Source organism: Prionailurus bengalensis, chromosome B1, assembly GCF_016509475.1.
Source record: "Prionailurus bengalensis isolate Pbe53 chromosome B1, Fcat_Pben_1.1_paternal_pri, whole genome shotgun sequence".
Classification (NCBI taxonomy): domain Eukaryota; kingdom Metazoa; phylum Chordata; class Mammalia; order Carnivora; family Felidae; genus Prionailurus; species Prionailurus bengalensis.
Genome location: NC_057344.1, coordinates 76,056,137 through 76,077,187, shown reverse-complemented (window position 1 = coordinate 76,077,187; position 21,051 = coordinate 76,056,137). Strand labels below are relative to the sequence as shown.

At 42.4% G+C, this 21,051-nt stretch overlaps 1 protein-coding gene across 1 annotated transcript in view; it reads left to right on the top strand.

The window, feature by feature from the left end:
* The window catches only part of FHIP1A (FHF complex subunit HOOK interacting protein 1A), a 243,846-nt gene that overhangs the window by 195,030 nt on the left and 27,765 nt on the right, over nucleotides 1-21,051 (top strand). The window contains exon 7 of the mRNA XM_043567500.1: nucleotides 19,818-19,985. Coding sequence (XP_043423435.1) covers nucleotides 19,818-19,985 — 168 coding nt within the window. The remainder of the gene's footprint in view (nucleotides 1-19,817; nucleotides 19,986-21,051) is intronic.

Genomic DNA, 21,051 nt, shown 5'->3' with positions numbered 1-21,051 from the left:
TGTTGAAGAGATTGTCTTTTTTCCATTGGATATTCTTTCCTGCTTTGTCAAAGATTAGTTGGCCATACGTTTGTGGGTCCATTTCTGGGTTTTCTGTTCTGTTCCATTGATCCTAGTGTCTGTTCTTGTGACAGTACCATACTGTCTTAATGATTACAGCTTTGTAATACAGCTTGAAGTCCGGAATTGTGATGCCTCCAGCTTTCATTTTCTTTTTCAGGATTGCTTTGGCTATTTGGGGTCTTTTCTGGTTCCATACAGATTTTAGGGTTGTTTGTTCTAGCCCTGTGAAGAATGCTGGTGTTATTTTTTTTTTAATGTTTTTCAAATTTATTTTTGAGAGACAGAGAGAGACAGAGCATGAGCTGGGGAGGGGCAGAGAGAGAGGGAGACACAGAATCCGAAGCAGGCTCCGGGCTCCAAGCTGTCAGCACAGAGCCCGACATGGGGCCGGAACCCACGAGCAGTGAGACTCATGACCTGGGCTGAAGTTGGACGCTTACCCAACTAAGCCACCCAGGCACCCTGAAAATGCTGGTGTTATTTTGATAGTGCTTATTGTTCCTTACCTCATTTTTATCTCTTCTCATAGCCTAACTTTGGATTTACTTCTTTCCTTATTTCTCTCAGAACGTGATGTCAACTGTGTTGTACCTGGAATTACTTTCTTCCTTATTCTAATTCTCAATGCACTTTGCACTTAAATGTGCAAAGACAGTCATCTGGGAACTTCTTACTCTCAAACTCTTGAGTAGCAGGATCTAATTTAATAGGGCCGATACCCAGAGCTTTGCCTGTTAGCCAGCAACTGGATGATCCATGGACCACACTGGGTGATTGGACGAATAATCTCTGCCCTTCTGCTGGCATGGTACCTGCTTGTGCTCTTTCATTGGACTAGGATTCGGAAGACATAGATCCCAGTTTTACGTGTGATCTTAAGGGGCTTATCCTGTTTAAGCATGCAGTTTTTTCATCCGTGGTAATCCCCATGCTGTCAGCCTCCTAAGGCTGTGGTGAACATCAGATGAGGAGGTAGAGAACAGTGCTTTGGGAAGTTGTGAAGTCTTTCCCAAACGAGCAAGGCATTAAAAAAGGGGATATGGTCTGCTCTGCCTCCCTCTGGAGCTGTTTTAGCCATCAAAGAGGGTAGCATAGGTCACAGTACTTGCATCATTTAAGGACTTAGTAGTAGTAGCATCTAAAGGTGAGTAGTGAAAGGACATTGTTGAGTTCTTATGTATTGGTTCTTTTTTTAAATGTTTTATTTATTTTGAGAGAGAGCGCAAGAAAGAGAGCAGGGGAGGGACAGAGAGAGAGGGAGACAGAGGATCTGAAGCAGGTTCTGTGCTGGTAGAGAGCCCATTGCGGGGTTCGAACTCATGAACTTGCAAGATCACGTTCAGGACCTGAGCTGAAGTCGGATGCTTAACTGAATGAGCCACCCAAGGTGCCCTTTTATGTATCGGTTCTGAGAATAAATTTCTGCTCCCTTGTGTGTGTAGAGTGTTTGATTGTGAGAAGTACCTCCCGTGGTTCAGGATGCTGGACAAGTGCCATTATTTACTGCTGTGAAATCAACATGGCTTTCCTGTGTAATACTATGAAGATATGTATACAGTGATGTGAATACCATAAAAAATACCTTCAAATGGAAATGTTGCCAGCTTGGCAGTAGGAAAACTGGCCACACATTGGTGTCATGTGTCACAGAATACAACAAAGCATCATCCTTGTACTGCCGACCGGACCCACCAGATGCCGTGGTGCTTTGGGCAGAAGGGGAAGTGAGTGCTCCTTGTCATGAGAGATTGCACAGTAGAGACAAGATTTTCTTCATTTGACTGTAACCATTATTAGTTTTTTTTTTTTTTACTTCTCATATTCTAGGTTATTAAGTCGAAAGATGATGCACACAGTCATTTAGATCCATATACAAATACACATTTCCCTTCATCAATATATAGAAAAGCCTAAGAGAGTCGACTGTTTATCCCAGAGCTATCCCTTGTGGACCAACTGTGGAACATAATGAAATGTCTTAGTATTTATCGTGGGAAACCTCTGAGAATATAGAAATAGGTTATAATAGAAACTATCAGAACAATTAACTTTTTTTCTAAAGAAAATCTTCTAATTAATATCTAGGTTGTAGTGCGAAGCTTCCAGCCTACGTAACCATTGTATCTTTAAAAAAAAAAATTTTTTTTTAACATTTACTTATTTTTGAGAGACTGAGAGGCAGAGCATGAGTGGGGAGGGGCAGGGAGAGAGGGAGACACAGAATCTGAAACAGGCTCCCGGCTCTGAGCTGTCAGCCCAGAGCCCGACGCGGGGCTCCAACTCACAGACCGTGAGATCATGACCTGAGCCGAAGTCGGACGCTCAACTGACTGAGCCACCCAGGTAGCCCATAACCACTGTATCTTTGAATATTTTGTAAATGTGGAGGCTCCAGGTAGGGCACATGGTAAGCTGAGACCTGGACACGCTGTTACGTGCACAGAAACCCAAATCTTCCCTCTCCTTTTGCATATTCCCAGAACACATTGTGAACTGACTACGGAATCCATGGCCCAGAGCCAGCCTCATGGTGTCTTGGGGGCATCCCTATCTTTATAATGCTGTATATACTGCTGTGACAAAACAAAAACCAAACAAAAACACTGGCCCAAGTAAACAGACTTAAAATAGAGAGCAAAGAGGAAGGTGCATTTATTCATTGGCATAAACCTGGATGTAGTGGTTAGTGGTATCTAGTTAGTTCTTTGTGGAGGATTTAATGTGGTGTGAACTTCAGAGTCACACTGCAGGGGTTGATATTCCAGCTTCGCCACCTGCTAACTCTGTGCCCTTGGGCAGCACTTTCAACTTCTCTGAGCCGTTTTCCTTGTTTGTAAAATGGGGATGATATAATAGTGCCTACCTTAAACGACTTGTGAGGATTTAATGGGTTGATACTTTGCAGTGTTGCCTGGCACAGAGTTAGTGCTTTGTATGTGTTAATTCTGTTATTCCTTTCTAGTTCTTATCATGTACATGTTGGAGAATCATAGTTTTAAGTCACTGGGCAGCTCTCTCATTAATCTGTAATTTATAAAATTTGGCATATTGCCAGGAGTAAAAGGTAGGAAACCGTAGGCATCAACGTACTAGGAGAAATAACTCTGGGACTCGACTTGTAGAGCTCAGCTGTTTGAATCTTTTCCCAGGCTGACCCTGAACTTCCTCCAAAGGCTGACTTTTCCAGCTATCTTGAACCATTTGCTATACACTGAGTATGAACTTGATTTCCAGTTAATTGTGCTTATGCCATTCCTCTACTTGAGATACCTTTCTCCTCCAACTATACTTATCTCCTCCAACTATACTATACAAATCTTTCTCATCCTCCAATGTCCCGACCACATACTGCCTCCTTCTGAAAGTCTTCCTGACCAAGCTAGGCATAGGCAATCATTCTTCTCATCTTTAGAGTTTTGTTGGTTTCACTCCTATGGCACTTAAAAGATTACCTTGTATGATCATTATGGGTTTGCTGTGTCTTATCCTACCAGGTGACAAACAGCATGAGAGCAGAGATTATGTGTGCTTATTTATATATCCATTGAGCATACAAATATTATAGCAGCACATCTAGCACACTGCCTTGCACATATAGGTATTTTGCTGTTTTCTGAATAAGTAAGTGAACATAGATATGGTAACTAGATAGTGATGTGTATCTGTGGAGCAAATGTAAGGAAGAAAGGGAGAGAGCTAAGAAGACATTAAGTAGTTGGAACTGTTGCGGGGGGGTCATGTCAGGTTGATGAACTGATGTTTGGGTGACAGCTGGCACTCCGGGGTGGCATGGAGTGGGAGGAAAGTGAGGTACTTGAGGGGAGGGGTGTTTAGGATTGGCTAGACATGGCTTTTTGCTGAAAGTGGAATATGTCTTATTTGTTGTGGAAATCCACAATGGAAATGACCAGATTTGAGACAGATATTGCTGGGGCAGTGTAAAGGAAGATACGGAGTTTTCCAGAAAGAAAAGAAAAATGAATAAAAAAATATTACTCAAGAATCAGCGAGGACGCTAAGATTCATATTTAAACTTTTGTAATGTTTATTTTTGAGAGAGAGAGCGAGCATGAGTCGGGGAGGGGCAGAGAGAGAGAGGGAGACACAGAATCCGAGCAGGCTCCAGGCTCTGAGCTCTCAGCACAGACCCTGATGTGGAACTCGAACCCACCAACTGTGAGATCATGACCTGAGCCAAAGTCAGCCACTGAACCGACTGAGTCACCCAGGTGCCCCTCTAAGATTCAGATTTAAAATGTGCTCTCCACATCTGGAATTGAAATTGTCCAAAATGGGAGAATTTTCTTTATTGTTTTTGGCTTGAGTTGCCTAGGAGATACCTATCAAGTTAAAAATAATTGGCAATATATCATTTTCATGGTTATTTATCAAGACATTCAACTATCTGGATAAGCATGTATGATATTTATATTCGTGATAGTTGCTTTAATAGAACTAGTGGATTTAGCTATCCATTTTTTTTCTTTGAAGATAGCATTCTGTCTGTCAGAATTTATGGTTTATAACTTTAAAATCTATTGGATTTCAGTTTTACAGAGGAGCTCTATGTGGAACAAAGGTAAGGAACTCCTTTGTTTCTGCATCCTTATTTCTGGGACAGGTGTGTCACCCCAGTGCTTGACACCCAGTAGGGACTCTAAAAATGTTTGTCAGTAAATGAATTAATAACATCTCAGTTTAAACAAATTTCACAGATTGGTTGGATTTCATGAAGCATTGCCTGTGTGTGAAGTTCTTCCCAAATCTAAATGGAGAGATTGAATTGGAGATAGGAACATAGTATGTGATATACACTCACAGGATTTTAGTACCAGACATAATTCCAGAGACTGTATAGTCTCAGCTCCTCATTTTTTGGATAAAGACATTGAAGACCAGAGAGGTTAAGTGACTTGCTCAGGCTCACACAGCTGATTACGGGCAGAACTTGGACCAAACCTAGAACTGCTGGTCTATAGAGGCTTCAGTATCATCTCTTCCCATTACCCCTTTGGAAGTAAATCTTAGATCCATTGATTGCTTCCAAAGCGTAAGTTAACTCCTGAGCTCCCAGTGCAGAATTTAGAACAAATTCTCCTTATGCTTATATTAATTGCAAAATAGATTTCTTTGAGAGCAAATCCTTTTACTCTCAAGCCTCCTATGTGATCAGGGGCTGGTTGGGTGCGCCCATACTAATTTTTGATGTCTTGCTTGAGTTTCTCCCCTTGGTAAGTCTGCTCTAACAGGAGAGCTTGCACCATCTAGTGGATCTAAGAAGAGGCTCTTGGATTTCATTTTTTGGTGGCCCCACTTTAAAATAAAGAAAGGAACAATATTTTTAGTTAATCTGCAGATTGTTACCTGGAACCCTTTATTCATATCATGAGAGTGATATTAGAAGCCCAGAATGAGAAAAAAAAAAAAAGAAGAAGAAGAAAAAGAAGCCCAGAATGATGTTAGGGTCGCTTTGTACCTCACAGTGCTAAAAGCAGAACATGCTATTGACCGTGCTCTTCTGCCTTTTTTTAATGGTAGAAGGAGGGTAAGGAAGTGGGTGTTGTATCAACCTGTCTTTTCAACCATGCTTGGATCCTTTGCCTCATTAATTCAAAACATTAACTCTTCTATAATGGGTCTTTCTATAATAGGTGGGAATTAGTCAAATCCTGCTACTATTCTCGGGAAATTCTCTAGTACTCATTTGGACGATTAACTTATTCAATAATGTACAGTATTCTATCCAGTTGGGTACGTGAAGTTTTTGGAAGCTTCCAAATTACTCCTTTGTTTTCTTCAATAGAAATTTAAAATCTTTTCTCAAGCTCCGCACGATACTCGCTTTGTATGGCAGGTGGTAGAAAATGGCATCTTTCAAGCAGGGTAATTTGATGACTGCGTGGGCAACGCGGGGTGGGGATCTCACCACTGACTTGCCCTGTGATGTGAAATGCTCATTTACCTCCTGGGCCGGAGTCTTCTTTGGAGGGAATGTGATTGTCATCCTTGTATTTACAGAGTAATGCTCAGCAAAAACCAGAGTTGTTGTTGTTTGTTTGTGTTTGAGTTCTTCATTTTGTTTTTACTTTTGTTACTCCATCCACTGAAATATCTTACATGGCATCCTAGCACCTGCATAATGTAGGTGTCCTTTGTGAGGGTGGTTCTTACCCTGGTGCACATCAGAGTCATCAAGGGAAGCCTGGCCCCACCCATGGAGATTCTGATTTACCTGGAGCCAGATAGGGTGTGAATATGGGTATTTTTTAAAAGCTTTTTGAGGTGCTGTATGATGTCGTTGAAAATGTGTTTGAACCATTGGATTCCAAATCAAATTGAACATTGGAGATCTATATTTGAAAACCATTATTCTCTTTGAGGCTAGAAGCTGTACTGTATTGTGATTGGAGTAATGAGGTCATTGCTGCATCTAAGAGACTCCATTTTTGCATCCCCATTTGGGGCTGGTAGAGTCAGTTTGGGGTGTAATTTCCAGGTCTGAGGAATGGGAGTCCCTTCTGGGATAGCCAGGAGCTGTGAGGACCAGAAGCTCATGTTTTTGTGAGGGGCAGTTTAATGTGTTATTATAATTGTCCTAATCTTAGGTATGGATTCTGTATTGTTGGCATGTGTCCAGTGATAGTAGGAGAGTTGGCCTTTCACATTAAATCTTTTTCTTCTCTTGTTGGTTTTAAGAACAATTTTTTCCCTTCCTGTTGGCTTAATAATCAATTTTACCTCTTTTGGTGGTTCCCAGGAGTAAGGTGCTCAGTAAGTTCTTTGGAGAAGCTGTTTTCTGGAGTGAAGTCTAGACTCGTCCCTGGGAGCAGCTGGTTTAGAGAAAAATAGCTGAATTGGTGGGATGAGGGATGGTGTGGTAAAAGGGCAGGAATGGGTCGAAATCCTCCAAAATGCCATAACTCAACTCTTATAATGGGAGATAGTGTCTTTGACCTTAATCAGCCCACATAGTTGATACAGCTATTCAATTTCAAAGTATTTATGCTCAGTTTCCAGAGGGCAGGGGACGAGAATGCCAAGGAAATGTTAGAATTCTTATCTTGGCTTCTCCTCAAAATAGTACAAAGAACATGAAATTTGGTATCGGGCAGACCTGGTCTCTGGTGAATCTGGTCTCTGCCACTTATTGTGTACTTTTGGGACAACATGATGAGCCTCACTTTTCTTATCTGTGAGAAGACGACCCTGACAGCTACCTTGCAAAGCCAAATTGAATGAACCCAAAGAACATATATGAAACACCATAATGCATGGTGCAGAGCTGGGACTCCATAAATGGTAGCTATTTCTGGAAATGCTATTAATAGTAGTAATAATTACTGATGATTATAAAAATAAACAAAGTTTTTCCTCCTTTGGAAATGGCTCCTGGCCTGTGTCCAGTTGTCTGTCCGGTGGGCTGAGAATAGGGACGGTAAGGGTGTTGACAGAGGCCCCAGCTGGAAAAGGTGTACTCAGAATTTTCATCCTCGTATAATCAACATGTTATCATTTAGCCTCATCACATGTTAAACCCTTAAAATGTAGATGTTCCTTAGAAGACTTAATTCCACTGATCTTTCTTCTTGTGTATAGCTTGCTTGTTTACCTCAGAATAGACTATAAATCTTCATTTAAACGGTGTGGAAGGGGGGGTTAGGAGGGAAGACGGGAGAATGTGACTTGTGGGGGGATTACTTTAGTGTTAAGTTACACCTGGTGGCGTGGGCTTCGGACATACAGAAAGGGCTGGACCATTAGGAAGCCCAGAAGAGGAGATGCCAGGACCGGGGACTTTAGGGTGGTGAGGGCCCAAATACAGCAGCCGTCAGTTTGGAATTGCCGTCCACAGTTCCCCGTCAGGACTGCCTGTGTGTTGCCGTAAGTTTGTTTCGGTGGCCACCTTTCTCACTGCCCTAGGCTGGCAGTGTCTGGGGTTACAGTACGGTTGAAGCCCTGGGCCTGGAGTCTGAAGCGTTTCTGAAGTGGAAACTGTGCGTAGCAGAGGTTATGCAGTTTCAGGAAAGTCAGTATGGTGTAAGTGAGGTATAAAGGGCTCTCTTCCCCATCTGAGTTCTGACAGGTTGAGAACTACGAGTGAGGCAGACAGGAGATCAAAATAGTGCCTTTGTTATCAATAAAACTGAGGCTGAAGAATAGAGTTTATACCTGGGGGTAAGATTGCCTCATACCGACCCCCAGGATTAGACAGACTTGCCCAGATGCACCATAGAGCCTGCAGTGAGAGGAGTAGAGAAGAATGTGTGCTTCCTGCTGGCAGTTGGGCTCCCAGAAGAAAGGAGAGAGGAAGGACAGGCTTCTCAAAATGACCTTACTCTTCTTCTCCTGGGGAGGGCGTTAGGGAGGCAGAGAGGCCGGAAGTACTCTGCTGGGTGATCCTGCATGTAGGAGGAAACATTAAGATCATTTTTCTCTGTCAGGTTTACGGAAATCCAACCTTTCTAAATTCCAGAGATTCGGAAGCAGTAATTCATACTACAAAAACAAATAGGGGTAGTTTAGATGTTATTGCCATGTTGAAGAGCCCATCATGCGTGCCTGTTGCCTGCAGAAAATAATCCAGACTCCCTCCCTTGTTTCTGAAAACCCCTCCTAATCTGTCCCCATCCTGCCTTGTAACGTTCCTTCCCCTATGATTTTCAAAGGCAGACCTGAGGTCAGAGCAGTGCCTCCCTTGTCCTCTTTCTTATTACTGTGTTCCTGCTGGATAATTCTTTCTGCTTCCTGTCTGTCTGTGCAAAATGTATTCATCGGTTAAGTCTCGGCACAGTCCCTGTATTGGGCTAATGCCCTGCACTGAAGTACACACTGATTTGTCTCGTCTCTGAACTGCTGCTCTCTGGAAGCACGCGGTCTCATGCTTGTTTCTCCACGTGAATTTCAGCAGCCCACCTCTGGAAGCGCCACGAGGGACAGGATGTTTCCTGTACTTCTTTTATGTCTCCTCAGCTGCTAGTTTACACAGGAAAAGCACTCAATACTTAGGCAGGTGATTAAATAAATGTTTCCGAAGAATGTGGGTAGCACCCTTATCACTACAGAATAGAGTCATGTGTTGATTATGCTGGAGGTAAAATTACCAAGGCAAAGAAATGAAATTAGCTCCCGTTTCATGTCGCTGACATGAAATCAAAGAATTTCAGGGTTTTGGAACTGAGAGGGTAGATCATCTGGTTCAACGCCATCATTTCACAGCGGAGCACGCTAAGGCTCATGACTTGAAAAGAAATATTCAGAGACCGTGAGCTTAATATTTGTGAGAGGAATAGAGGATATGGAATAGATGATTTTTCAATGCCTAAACATTAGATTATCCAGAGGAGGCTTATGTGGTGGCTTTATGTTAACTTCAGGGAGTCCTCTAAGTGTTCCAAAGTGCTTTTCGGTTACCCTGAGCCTCGCCTTATGGGTTCTCACTAAAATCTGTGGACGAAGATGCTTTTCACAGAAGCTTTCACCACATCTCGTTGTTGGGCTTCTTCATGGACATGCTGGATTCCATCGTGGGTCAGGGACATCCTGCTTGTTTTGCAGCTGCAGTAGTTGAGACACCAATAGATTGCTTGATTTGCCCAAGGTCACCAGAGTCCAAGGATTAAAATGCAAGTGTTTTACATTCCCACTGCTGTCTGTTTTCTATTACACCATGCTGCCCTTTGCTTCTTTCTTTAAAAATTTTTTTTTTATGTTTATTTATTTCTGAGACAGAGACAGAGCACAAGTGGGGGGGGGTGCAGAGAGAGAGAAAGGGAGACACAGAATCGGAAGCAGACTCTAGGCTCTGAGCTGTCAGTGCAGAGCCTGACGTGGGGCTCGAACCCACGAACTGTGAGATCATGACCTGAGCCGAAGTCGGACACTCAACCGACTGAGCCACCCAGTCGCCACCCTTTGCTTCTTTAAATTAGTATCTGTAGACTTTGAGAATCCCAGCTTAGAAAGGAAGTGCACTTTCGGTTCCCTCATTAGCTAAGAGAAAGAACAGTTAACACAAATACTTAACCATCCAGAGTAGGCAGTTTTGGAACCAAGCTTGGATAAGACATTAGTGATGATATTTAACTATTGTATAAAAATGGCAAAATAAGCACAGTGTTTTGTTTTTTCTACCATTGTTTCTTTTTGTTACCTTTTGAATATTTTAGCTTTTTAAAAAGTTTTTATTAATTTTGAGAGAGCAAGAGAGAGCAAACAAGCAGGGAGAGGCAGAGAGAGAGGGGAACAGAGGATCCAAAGCAGGCTCTGCCCTCACAGCACAGATCCCGATGTGGGGCTCAAACTCACGAACTGTGAGATCGTGGCCTGAGCTGAAGTCGGGCCCTTAACTGACTGAGCCACCCAGGTGCCCTGAATATTTTAGAGTTTAATTAAGAAACAAAAAATCAAACTTTAGTGTTTGCTCTTACTCGTTTAGCAGTTAACAGAAAAATTAACAGGTAAGTATATCTGTATTTTAAACAGTTTTCAAACACTGAGTATTGTCATATTAATGAGTCACAAATTTGGTTTGGTGGGTTGCAATTAGCCCTTAAAAAACAATAAAATAGAAAACATCGGTGCGTTGTACTTTGTAACTGTAAATACTATGTATTATTGTAAAATATAGTTCTTATGATGGGTTCTGGTTTTAAAAAGTTTAAAAAGTACTGTTCTCATGTTTTGGAAGATTATTTGGAGAATGGGTTATGAGATTAATCTTGACACTACTTTTAAGCCTTATCATGGGCTGCAAATGTTAGCTGGTCTTCTCTTGGTATAAAACATTCATTATTAATCCATTCACTCAACAAACATATTTTGAACACCCAGTATATGCGAGGCACTGTTCTAAATGCTGGCATGAGATCACTCCAGCAGTTTACTTACAAAGCAAATCATCTAATTTTCAGAGAAAACACTGTATCAGTTTGCATAAGGTTTAGCTGCAGATAACAGAACACTCCCTTCATGTCACAGAAAACTCCCTTTAAGCAATCTTTTTTTCTTTTTTTTTTTTAATTCCATACACCAGTTCTGTTCACATCTATCTCACTGGCCAGGACAGGTATAGCTATACCTAGATACAAAGGAAGGAGGGAACTGTAGTTTTTTTAGCTCTAAATTTAAGGTTCATTCTCAAAGAAGAAAGAGAGACTGAATACTGGGGAGACAGAAGTGCCTGCCACAAACCTCAAAGTTTCATAGATGTTAACAAAATTTAGTTTCTGTTGATGGGAAGCTGGAGCTTTCTGTTACTATTCTGTGGAAAAGCCAGGCTGTGTACATATAGGGTTGCACATGTTGTGCACTGCACAGGGATGTCCTGCAGAAAGGGCAGATCAGAAGAGGGAGTTGGGAGAAGCAGCTAGAAGTTAGGAGACTAAAGTGTGTTCATTGTCTCAACACACGCAGTCAGCTTTTTAGAGTCTGAATCAGTATAAGTTTCTGAAAAGCTACCTCATCTCTGACCTCGCCATGGTACTTCATGTCATTTCTCTGCCATTGTAGGAGAGAAAATTAGAGTTATAAATTAAGCTTGCATTTACTGTTGATTTGAAATGGAAAAGTAGATTTCTGTCTTTCTTTCTTCTTAATTTCAACAAGTGCACGAGGGAGATAATGCTCCCTCAGTTCTTAAGCATCAGAATTATGGAAAGATAGGAAGGGTCCCACTCTCTCTAACGCAAAGAACCACAGGAAAGTACCTTGCACAAAGCCCCACCTTATTTATCTAAGGCAGCCAGGTGGTATTTGTCCTGGAAACAGTCTTGGAGAAGGGAGGAAGGGTCCGGTCTGGAAGGTGGTGTGAATCTTCTATTCTTTCCCTGCACCCTCCTAGCAGAACAGTAAACATTTATCTGCAACAAATGCCGGCAATATTTCAAATTGTCATAAGAAAACCAAAAAGGAAAACAGAAAGGAAGTCTGCTTAGTTTTCTTTTGCCCCACACTAAACTTTCTTTTGCTCTCCCCCACCCCCCATTTGTATGTCTCACTGGCATTTCCAGTGAGGTAGAGACAGAATCACTGTGACAGGGTCCGCCTCTGTGTACTTTACTCTGTGATTACCTAGTGCCAGGTGATGCCCAGGTTGGGGCAACAGAGAGAAACAAGAATTAGAACAGAGAGACGAGAATTATTGAATTCACTTGGGTAGATACCTGTGTGTTTTCTAAGTCTTCCATTGTGTTGAGGACTTTCTGTCTCATGGAAAGTAAGCCAGGAGTGAAATCTGGCTCTTGTCATCCTAGCTTGCCTTTGTTATAGTCTGTGGTGTCTAGGAAAATTGGTCTGTGTATAAAACTCCAGGCCAAATAATACCTTTGACCCAGCAGGCAAATTGAATGGGGAGGGAGGTGGTAGGCCTTCTTAGAATTGTTCTCAAATAACTTCATTCTACAGAATCTGCTGATTGAGACTCTGGTCCATGAACCATTTCCCCTTGACTGTTGGGTTTTAATGTCGATGCTCATCAGAATTCACTAGTAGTGTCCTATTAATCAAGAAGAGAAATTAGGGGGAAACCTGAGGAAGCATTTCTTTTTTCCCAATAGGTCACTTTTCTAGGTTGCTGTAATTCAAGAGCATGGCATGAGTTAGGCTCTGTATTTTCAATGTAATGTTATTCATGATAAAAGGAAAATATCCTCTGCTTTGCATGTATTGTCAAATTAATCTAACCACCTTGCTGATGAAGGCGTCCCCAAACATGGGCTGTAAAAACCACGTGTTTTTATTAGTAACAGGGCTGCTGATTTCCATCTCGACACATGTATTGATTACCCTCTTGAGTCCCTGCTGGCGTAGCAGGTGCTTTGAGAATTCACACTGTAGGTCAGACACAGTCATTTCTGCAGTAAGTTTGTAGTCTTAAAGGATGGGCGAAGGCATTAAGGAAACTGGGAAAGGAAATGGACTAGCCCACAAAAGAGGAAGCTGAGGGCTTAATAATTCCAGAATAGGAAAGACAGCTGAATTTTGAGAGGTGGCATTTCCCTGTCACCACATCTTAATGTGAGCACAGGGTAAGGCACACTGTTTTTTTAAAAAAAGTTTTAACATTTATTTTTTGAGAGACAGAGCATGAGTGGGGGAGGGGCAGAGAGCGAGGGAGACACGAATTTGAAGCAGGCTCCAGGCCCTGAGCTGTCAGCACAGAGCCCGACGCGGGGCTCAAACTCTCGAACTGTGAGATTGTGACCTGAGCTGAATTCGGGTGCTCAACTGACTGGGCTGCTCAGGCGCCCCGCGTGAGGCACACTTTAGATGACGGGGGTAGAATCTTCTTTACAATGAGGAATGCTTTCTGGTTGGGAAGACCGGGGCTGTGTTGCCACGGGAAGCAGTTTAGAAGAAGGCAGAGTGGCGATGTGTGTTTTGGCTGCCCGGCAGCAGAACCCTTTCCTTTGGAAGCCCGCTTCTTCAGCCTTCTGGTGGTTCTGCTCACGTACCGCAGGGTCCTTTCATGCAGGGTCATTTTGCTTGGGTTGAGTCCGTTCTCATGAAGTTGTGTGGACTCCAGGAGCTGAAGCTATATTCTGAGAATAATCCTTCATTACACAGTAGGTGCTCAGAAACTGACCAGTGATGATGGCGTTGTTTGTATGGTGGTTCGTATTTTAAGTTCGTAAGATGCTTTCTGAAACAGCTAGTCAACAGCCGACGGATGGATTTAGCAATCTTTGGGATACTGTTTGGATCTCTGCTTCTGCACTTAAACACCCACCCCAGAGTGTCTCTGTTCATTCTGACCTCAGAACCAAACTGTGAAATAGCTTTCTTATGCAATATTTGGAGTATTTCAATAACTGAATTCCATTAGATGAGGTTCAAATATAATGGATCATATGTTGAATTACACTCTGATAAGTTATATTATAATGAAGTATTAGGGAACAAATTATGCACACCTAGTACAGCAAGGGAGGCTTTAGATATAATGTGCCAGGGCACCGGGGTGGCTCAGTTGGTTGAGCATCCAACACTTGGTTTTGGCTCAGGTCATAATCTCACGGTTTGTGGGCTTGAGCCCCGTGTTGGGCTCTATGCTGACAGTGCAGAGCCTGCTTGGGATTCTCTTTCTCCCTCACTCTCTGCCTCTCCTCTGTGCTTGCTCTCTCTCAAAATAAATAAATAAACATTAAAAAAAAGAAAGAATTTACTGACCGCTCTGGGGAGAGGTTTATGATAGGCAAGAGGAAGTGTATTATATTTAATGAATTAGTTAATTGATAATATTTAATTGATTTAATTATTACATTTAATATATTCCAGATATATTGAAGAAATGCTGGGAATAAAAGATAGAGACTGGCTTAATTTTAATATTTTTCCTTAAAATATGTTGCTGATGTCACTCTAGCCATCATTTTAATTCCTTCCTTCCTCAAATATTTTAGGAATAAGTAGTCAAACTTACTGATTTTGGATATCACCTCCATTTGCCTTTTCAGCCTGCCCGTGGCGGTGTCAGGGACTGGTGTGGCCTAGAGGTCTAGGAGCGGAAGGGAGGCTTGAGGGGCCAGGAGGGAGAGAGTCTGACTCATCAACTGCAGGCTCTCTGCAGACTTGGAATAACCGAACGTCATCTTTCCTGAATGTTTGGCTGAAACAGTGGGGCTGCTTGCTGAGAACCAGGGTATCTGTCTTCCTTTATGTACTTGAACGTTCTTTGTGCTCTGTGTCCTTGGAGGGTAGAAGATGTCTGTGAAGAGCCCACCCAGCTGCTGCCCTTGGCTGCACTTGGGTGGACATGCCTCCTGCCTGGCCGCTAGCTTGTCTGGCAGCAGCGAGCAAAGTTCTTAGCCTGTGTTTCCTGTGAAGGTCCCTTCATGCCTGTTCGGTGCGATCCAGCCTTATTGTTTCTCTCTTCCCTGCTGCTTTCAGTGGGCAGGGTTCAGCTGAGTCTCAGTTTCCTAACCCTCCAATTGGAGCTGCAGGGGCTGAAGACTTACACATGACCTGGGTGAGCCCCTGCTTAGCTAGTTTTTTCCTGTCTATGGAAGGAAAAGCCAGGGAAAGGTGGCTTCTAACTTGGAGAGGATGCAACAGTCACCTGACCCCACTGCCTGCCACCTGCCTAAGCGACAGAAGGTAGAACCCATCTGTTTGTTCCAATGTGACTGGATCACAAAAAAACAATTAGCAGGTGGGAAATTTGTTTTTCGGGACATACACATAAACCTGCCATTATAGGGAGGATTCTGGTGCTAATTTAGATGCAAATGGAATTGCCCAACTAGAGCTGATTACAGAAAGGTCAGAATGTCTATATGCTCAATTTCACTCCTACGCTACGCATTAAGTTAATGTGCTGCCGCGATCGTGGGCACGATGGCTGGGCTTGGTTCTGGCCTTCGCTTTTGAGAGAGTTTTGAATTACAGAAGCGGGATGTGACACATGGTGTCAACTCCTCTCTTCCTTCCCACTCCCTTTTTTAAAGGAAAACAAGTCCTATTTTGTCCTTTTCTGAGAGGCTTGAGATATTAATTTTAAAAATGCATGTCTGGGGCTCATGGTTAAGATAGAAAGGAGTAGATTGACTGTAAATTCAGTTGCTTCCTGGTTGGAGAACTAATCTGGACTATGCATGCACTTCTTCCAGACTCTGAACGTGCTGGGTTGTAGCCTGGGGTGTAGGACTGGTGAGGAGCCTGCGCGGCTGAGGGGGAGGCAGAAAGGCCCATGGGCTGGTGTGGTTATTGCAGTGCTACTGTATCGCTTTTCAGATGTTTCTGACTCTAATGCACAGTCCAAAATTTATCTTAGGCATTTGTGTATGTTTGTCTATATTTTTTACTGAGTATGTAACAAGGCACATACATAAATATAATATATTACATTGCATATAGTTTGAACAAAATAGGCACCCAAAAGTTTCACAAAATAGTTCCTACCAAGTGCAATGTACTCTAGCATTTTCTGTTTCAGTCTGGTCTAAACCATGAGTGAACCGACACACTGATTTCACTATCCACTTTTGGATTTCAGACTCTAGTTTAAAAACACCATTTTGAGGGACTGGTGAAGGCATAGGGCGTGAAGGGGACCCAGGTGAGAGCTAGTGGAGGGGGGAGAAGGTGGGTGAAGAAAGGGATTGATTTCAAAGGGTAGACCAAACTAGTCTTGACAGAGATGAAGTCAAGTCCCTGAGTCAGGGCTCAGGTTCCATTCTAGAACTGGGGCTGAAAAGTGAAGCACAGAAGGGTGCCTCAGCAGATACATTCTTTAGGTTCATGGTTGCATTTATCTTGTCAAGGATAATTATTTGTTTGTGGGAAGGAGTTTTCCTTAGGTTATTGCTGTCCTGATGCCTTAATTTTTTAAAATTTGTTTTTCTAAATAATTTTTTTAATGTTTATTTATTTATGAGACAGAGACAGAACATGAGCAGGGGAGGGGCAGAGAGAGAGAGAGAGAGAGAGAGAGAGAGAGAGAGAGAGAGAGAGGAAGACACAGATTGCAAAGCCGGCTCCAGGCTCTGAGCTGTCAGCACAGAGCCCAACACGGGGCTTAAATTCATGAACCGTGAGATCATGACCTGAGCCAAAGCCGGACGCTTAACCGACTGAGGCACCCAGGTGCCCCTAGGGTTCTGCCTTTAGTAAGAATTAACATTCCTAAGCTTTAGTATTCTTAAATTTTATTACTGTATATTATATGATAGTAAGGTAGAACCTCATTTACTATTTCTACTTGTATTTGTACCCAAATTTGTAGCTACCTGCAATTCCTTAGAGAACAAGAGAAATAAATACTGACAGTCATCTCACCGGTAAGGCAAAAGGTCTTACATATATCAAGAGCTGATTGTCCTTCGTAATTGGACCATGAAGAGGATGCTACTGTCCTGTTCTACTAATATGTCCTCTTTGGGGCATCAGTGGCCGCTTTGGTTTTGCATTCTGCACGGCAGAGCTGCCTTCCCCTGGGGGTTCATCGTTAGCTTTCAAGTGATCACACTTAGGCTCTGGTCTCATCCTCGTTAAGGAGGTTGCCTATTTGGGGGATTAGAGGAAGATTCTGAAAAGTAAGATAATGGGGCAGGAAAAGATTTTCTGGGATAAAAGTCTTCTGAGGGCTCTGTGAATATGGAGGAGGGAAGAGACAGAGAAGGGAACCATATTTTCTTGGCTTGGGTATTAGTTTAAGGTGAGTGTGACCTCGATTTATAAAGAGGTTACAACTTGATGCTTAATAGAATTGGGTTTTTAATATTTATACCATGTTATGTAAATGCTCCCCCTCCAAGTGTTTTCTTAAATCCTCTTAGGTTATAAATGACAGCTTTGATTGCTAAGAAAAGAAAAAAAAATAAGATCTTTCATTTATCCAGCCTAAGAGTAGTAAACAATAGATGCTTAATGCCCTGCTTTCATGTGAGCCCCCAAAGACTGAGACTTCTGTTCTAAAGGGTTTATTGCTATGCTTTTGAGCTTATTAAGGTCATGTGTAACTTAAGGGGGGAAAAGCTGATGGTGCATTATTGGTGCAAAGGCAGCTCCTGGAATTGTGCAGGACATGTCAGCTCAGCAGTGCTCAGTAAGGAAGGCTGAAAATACAGTATTGCAGAAATTGCATGCATGCATGGCCCGTTTGAAATGTCTGGTTGTGCGTTTTTCTAGTGATCCAGATCATTAGGGAATTAGACTTCTGCCCAAGTGATTTTGAATTAAGTTTCTGCTAACGGACCCCGAGATTGTGGCAGTGGAATGGGGGCGAGCTAATGGAGCTCCACGTTCGGTGGTGGTATGAATCATTCCCCCATAAGTATACTTGGTGGCATCAGTTATTTCATAGGTTTTTATTAAAAATGTCCCCATTCTCTGGGGTCCTCAGAACACATTCAGAGAAGAGGGAAGAATTAAAAATTAAGCTCAACTCTGGCAAATGTAAATCACTAGGACCTTGGGGGCTGTTGCTTATTCGGGAAATGTTATATTCAGTACCTTCTATGTGCCCAACTCTGTACATTGCACTGGAGTAATAAAAAAGACATAGCATGTGTTCCAGGACAGTGTTAAGAGTGCTATGAGCTTGGGACTGGAGAACACCAAAAAAACACAAGGATAGAAGCAGTTTATTTCAGGACCAGGGACAGCCCATGAGAAGCACTCTTCTCAAGGTAATTTATTTGCCGAGTGGTTGAGGCTCACCTGTTTGTTTTGTTATATTTGGGCCACAGAGAGCCCTTTCAAGTTGGTCAGATGACACAGTGGTGTGTGGAATGTTTTGAGGGCTCAGAGCACTGGCGCTGAGCTGGAGGGGGACGGTGTTTGCACACTGTTGCACGCTGAGCTCATGCCACTCAGGGCTCTGCTGGGCCACTTGTCAACAGATCCTGAGAGGGTGAGTTCAAGTGTACTGTATAGGCATGCCTTGCTTGGAATAAGGAAAATAGACAAAACTTATTTGGCTTTATCTTATCCACTTGGACTCCTCTGTCTGGAATATAACTAAGGACCAAGAAAATATATGACAACAGTTTAAGCCTTTATGTACAGATGCATCCACATGGGGCCTATCTATACTCAGATATCAGATTTGCTGATCTGGTTTCTAAACTGATTTTGAAGACAGAACATTACAAGGAGAAGAGTGTATTATAAAAGGAATGACCAACAACAATATCATAAAGTGACAGTTAATACTTTGGAAGAAAGGAAGAAAGAAATGAAAAACTGGAAAAGAGAAAGATGTAACCACTCAAAAAGCATCCCCATCTGTTTAGCGTCAGGTGCATTAGACTCATGGCAGGGGAGATTGCTGAGATTTCTAGGGGATAGAGCTGGAATCTGAAGTTTGGAACTGTTTCCCTCGTGATTTCCATGCACCCCAGTTTGGCTATTTCTGTTCTACAGTCAGACAATTGATGACCCCTGTTCATCAAGAGATGTTGTACTTTGCTTTTTAGGAAGACAAAGAAATCTATCCGAGTTCTTAAAATATTCCCTATCAAAATGCTTAAAATTAAAATTTGAATGCTTTAAGCACCAAATCCTCAGCACTTTGAAAAACTTGACTCTTGAGAGTTTTATATTCCCTGAAAGACAGACATTTTACTGCTTGGGATAATCACACCACGTAGAAAATACTAATTTGTATTATAAAAAAAAAAGTCGGTTACTTTATAAGTGGTAAACTCTTATAGCACTTTATAAATAACACTTTACGTATATTATTCAGTTATAAAAATTTGACTTACAACTTTCCAGGAACATACCTGAACATCTGCATTACTTTGTATCTGTACCTCTTACATATATACATACATACACACACCCATCTTCCTGGACAGAAAATGTGTTCTTATGGTTCTAGCTCCTGGTACATAGCAAGTCTAATAAATATTTATTGGATGACTAATGATGAAACAGTTATATTGAGCTTTCTAATTAATCCTTTATTGACCATGTAGATACTTTACATTATCTTCCCCCCCCCCCCTTTGTGGTTACACACTAAAATCTTTATGGTATTTGAACTGCATTTGATGATTAGAGTTGTCAGAACACTTGAATTGCTTTTTTATGTCCTTGCTTTTCCGTTACTGAATTAAAGGGCGGAAGCAGCATGTGGTATTGTGGGATGTGAATAGGTTATAGGCTTCAGATGAAGCTCTGAAGCGTGTTCTCGTGGTTGGCATGTCCTTGCCTTGATGGGGTCACTACGGTGAGGCCAGGGGCCTTTGGGGAAGCATGTATCACAGCATCGAGAGGATGCTCGCCTATGCTCACTCTGTCGTTGGTCCCAGGTGACTGTGGAGGAGGTCATGACCACAACTGCATATCTGGACCTTTTCCTGCGTAGTATCTCCGAGCCAGCATTACTCGAGATCTTCCTCCGTTTTATCCTGTTGCACCAGCACGAGAATGTCCACATCCTAGATACTCTCACAAGCCGAATCAACACCCCATTTCGGGTAAGGTGAACCCCAGAGGAAGGGACTTTATAACTCAGAACAAATTTCAGGAGAGTTTGTTTTGGGGATTAATGATGAATATTTTTTCTCTAATCCCCCCTCCCCTGCTTTTTCTTGTAGCTATTATTTTTATGAGACCATTATGGATTTCATTGACCAGGTTTTAGGTCCGTCCTGTCTAGAACACAGACTAGGAATTACTCCCTGGTGCAAAAAATTCCTTAAGTGCTCTGATGAAATGATGGAAGCTTACTCTCGAAAGGGTACAATGATTTTATAATTCACCTGTAGGTATCTTCCCTATTTAGCTGTTTACCTTTCCTTTTTGGAAATTAGAGATCAAAGGAATTCTTGGTTTTGAATGAACTTCTTAGAAAACTGTATTATCATACTCTCAGCACTACTGAAAATGGAACCAAGGAGAATGTTTGCCCCAAAGCCAAGAGACAAGCCCAAAGGAGCTGAGGCATGGGGCTAAACACTCTAGTTGGGGAGCTGGCCAGGGTACCTGCAATTTTCTGTTAGCCCTGTCTTGTAAATAACCAATGTCATATTTGAAAATAACTTGGGAAAATAAATGCCAAGCAGGAGAGCGCGTGTGTGCGCGCACGCGTGCGCGCTCGTGTGTGTGTGTATGTGTGTTGGGGAGTTGTAGGAGCACGTTTATGTGGATCTTTAAAAGTTGGAAATAAGAGCACAGGCATTTTGTAGGAGGGTCATTCTGCATTATGGCATCATTCTAGACATAGGCTTTCTTAAATGTTTATTTATTTTTGAGACAGAGAGAGACAGAGCATGAGCAGGGAAGGGGCAGAGAGAGAGGGAGACACAGAATGTGAAGCAGGCTCCAGGCTCTGAGCTGTCAGCACAGAGCCCGACACGGGGCTCGAACTCACGAACTGTGAGATCATGACCTGAGCCGAAGTCGGACGCTTAACTGACTAAGCCACCCAGGCGCCCCTAGACATAGGCTTTCTAATCAAATCCTGTAGGAGAACTAAAGGCCTTAACACACATTCTCTCGGGAAGCAGCATGTTTTTATCAAAGCTGCTAAAAAAAGAGGCC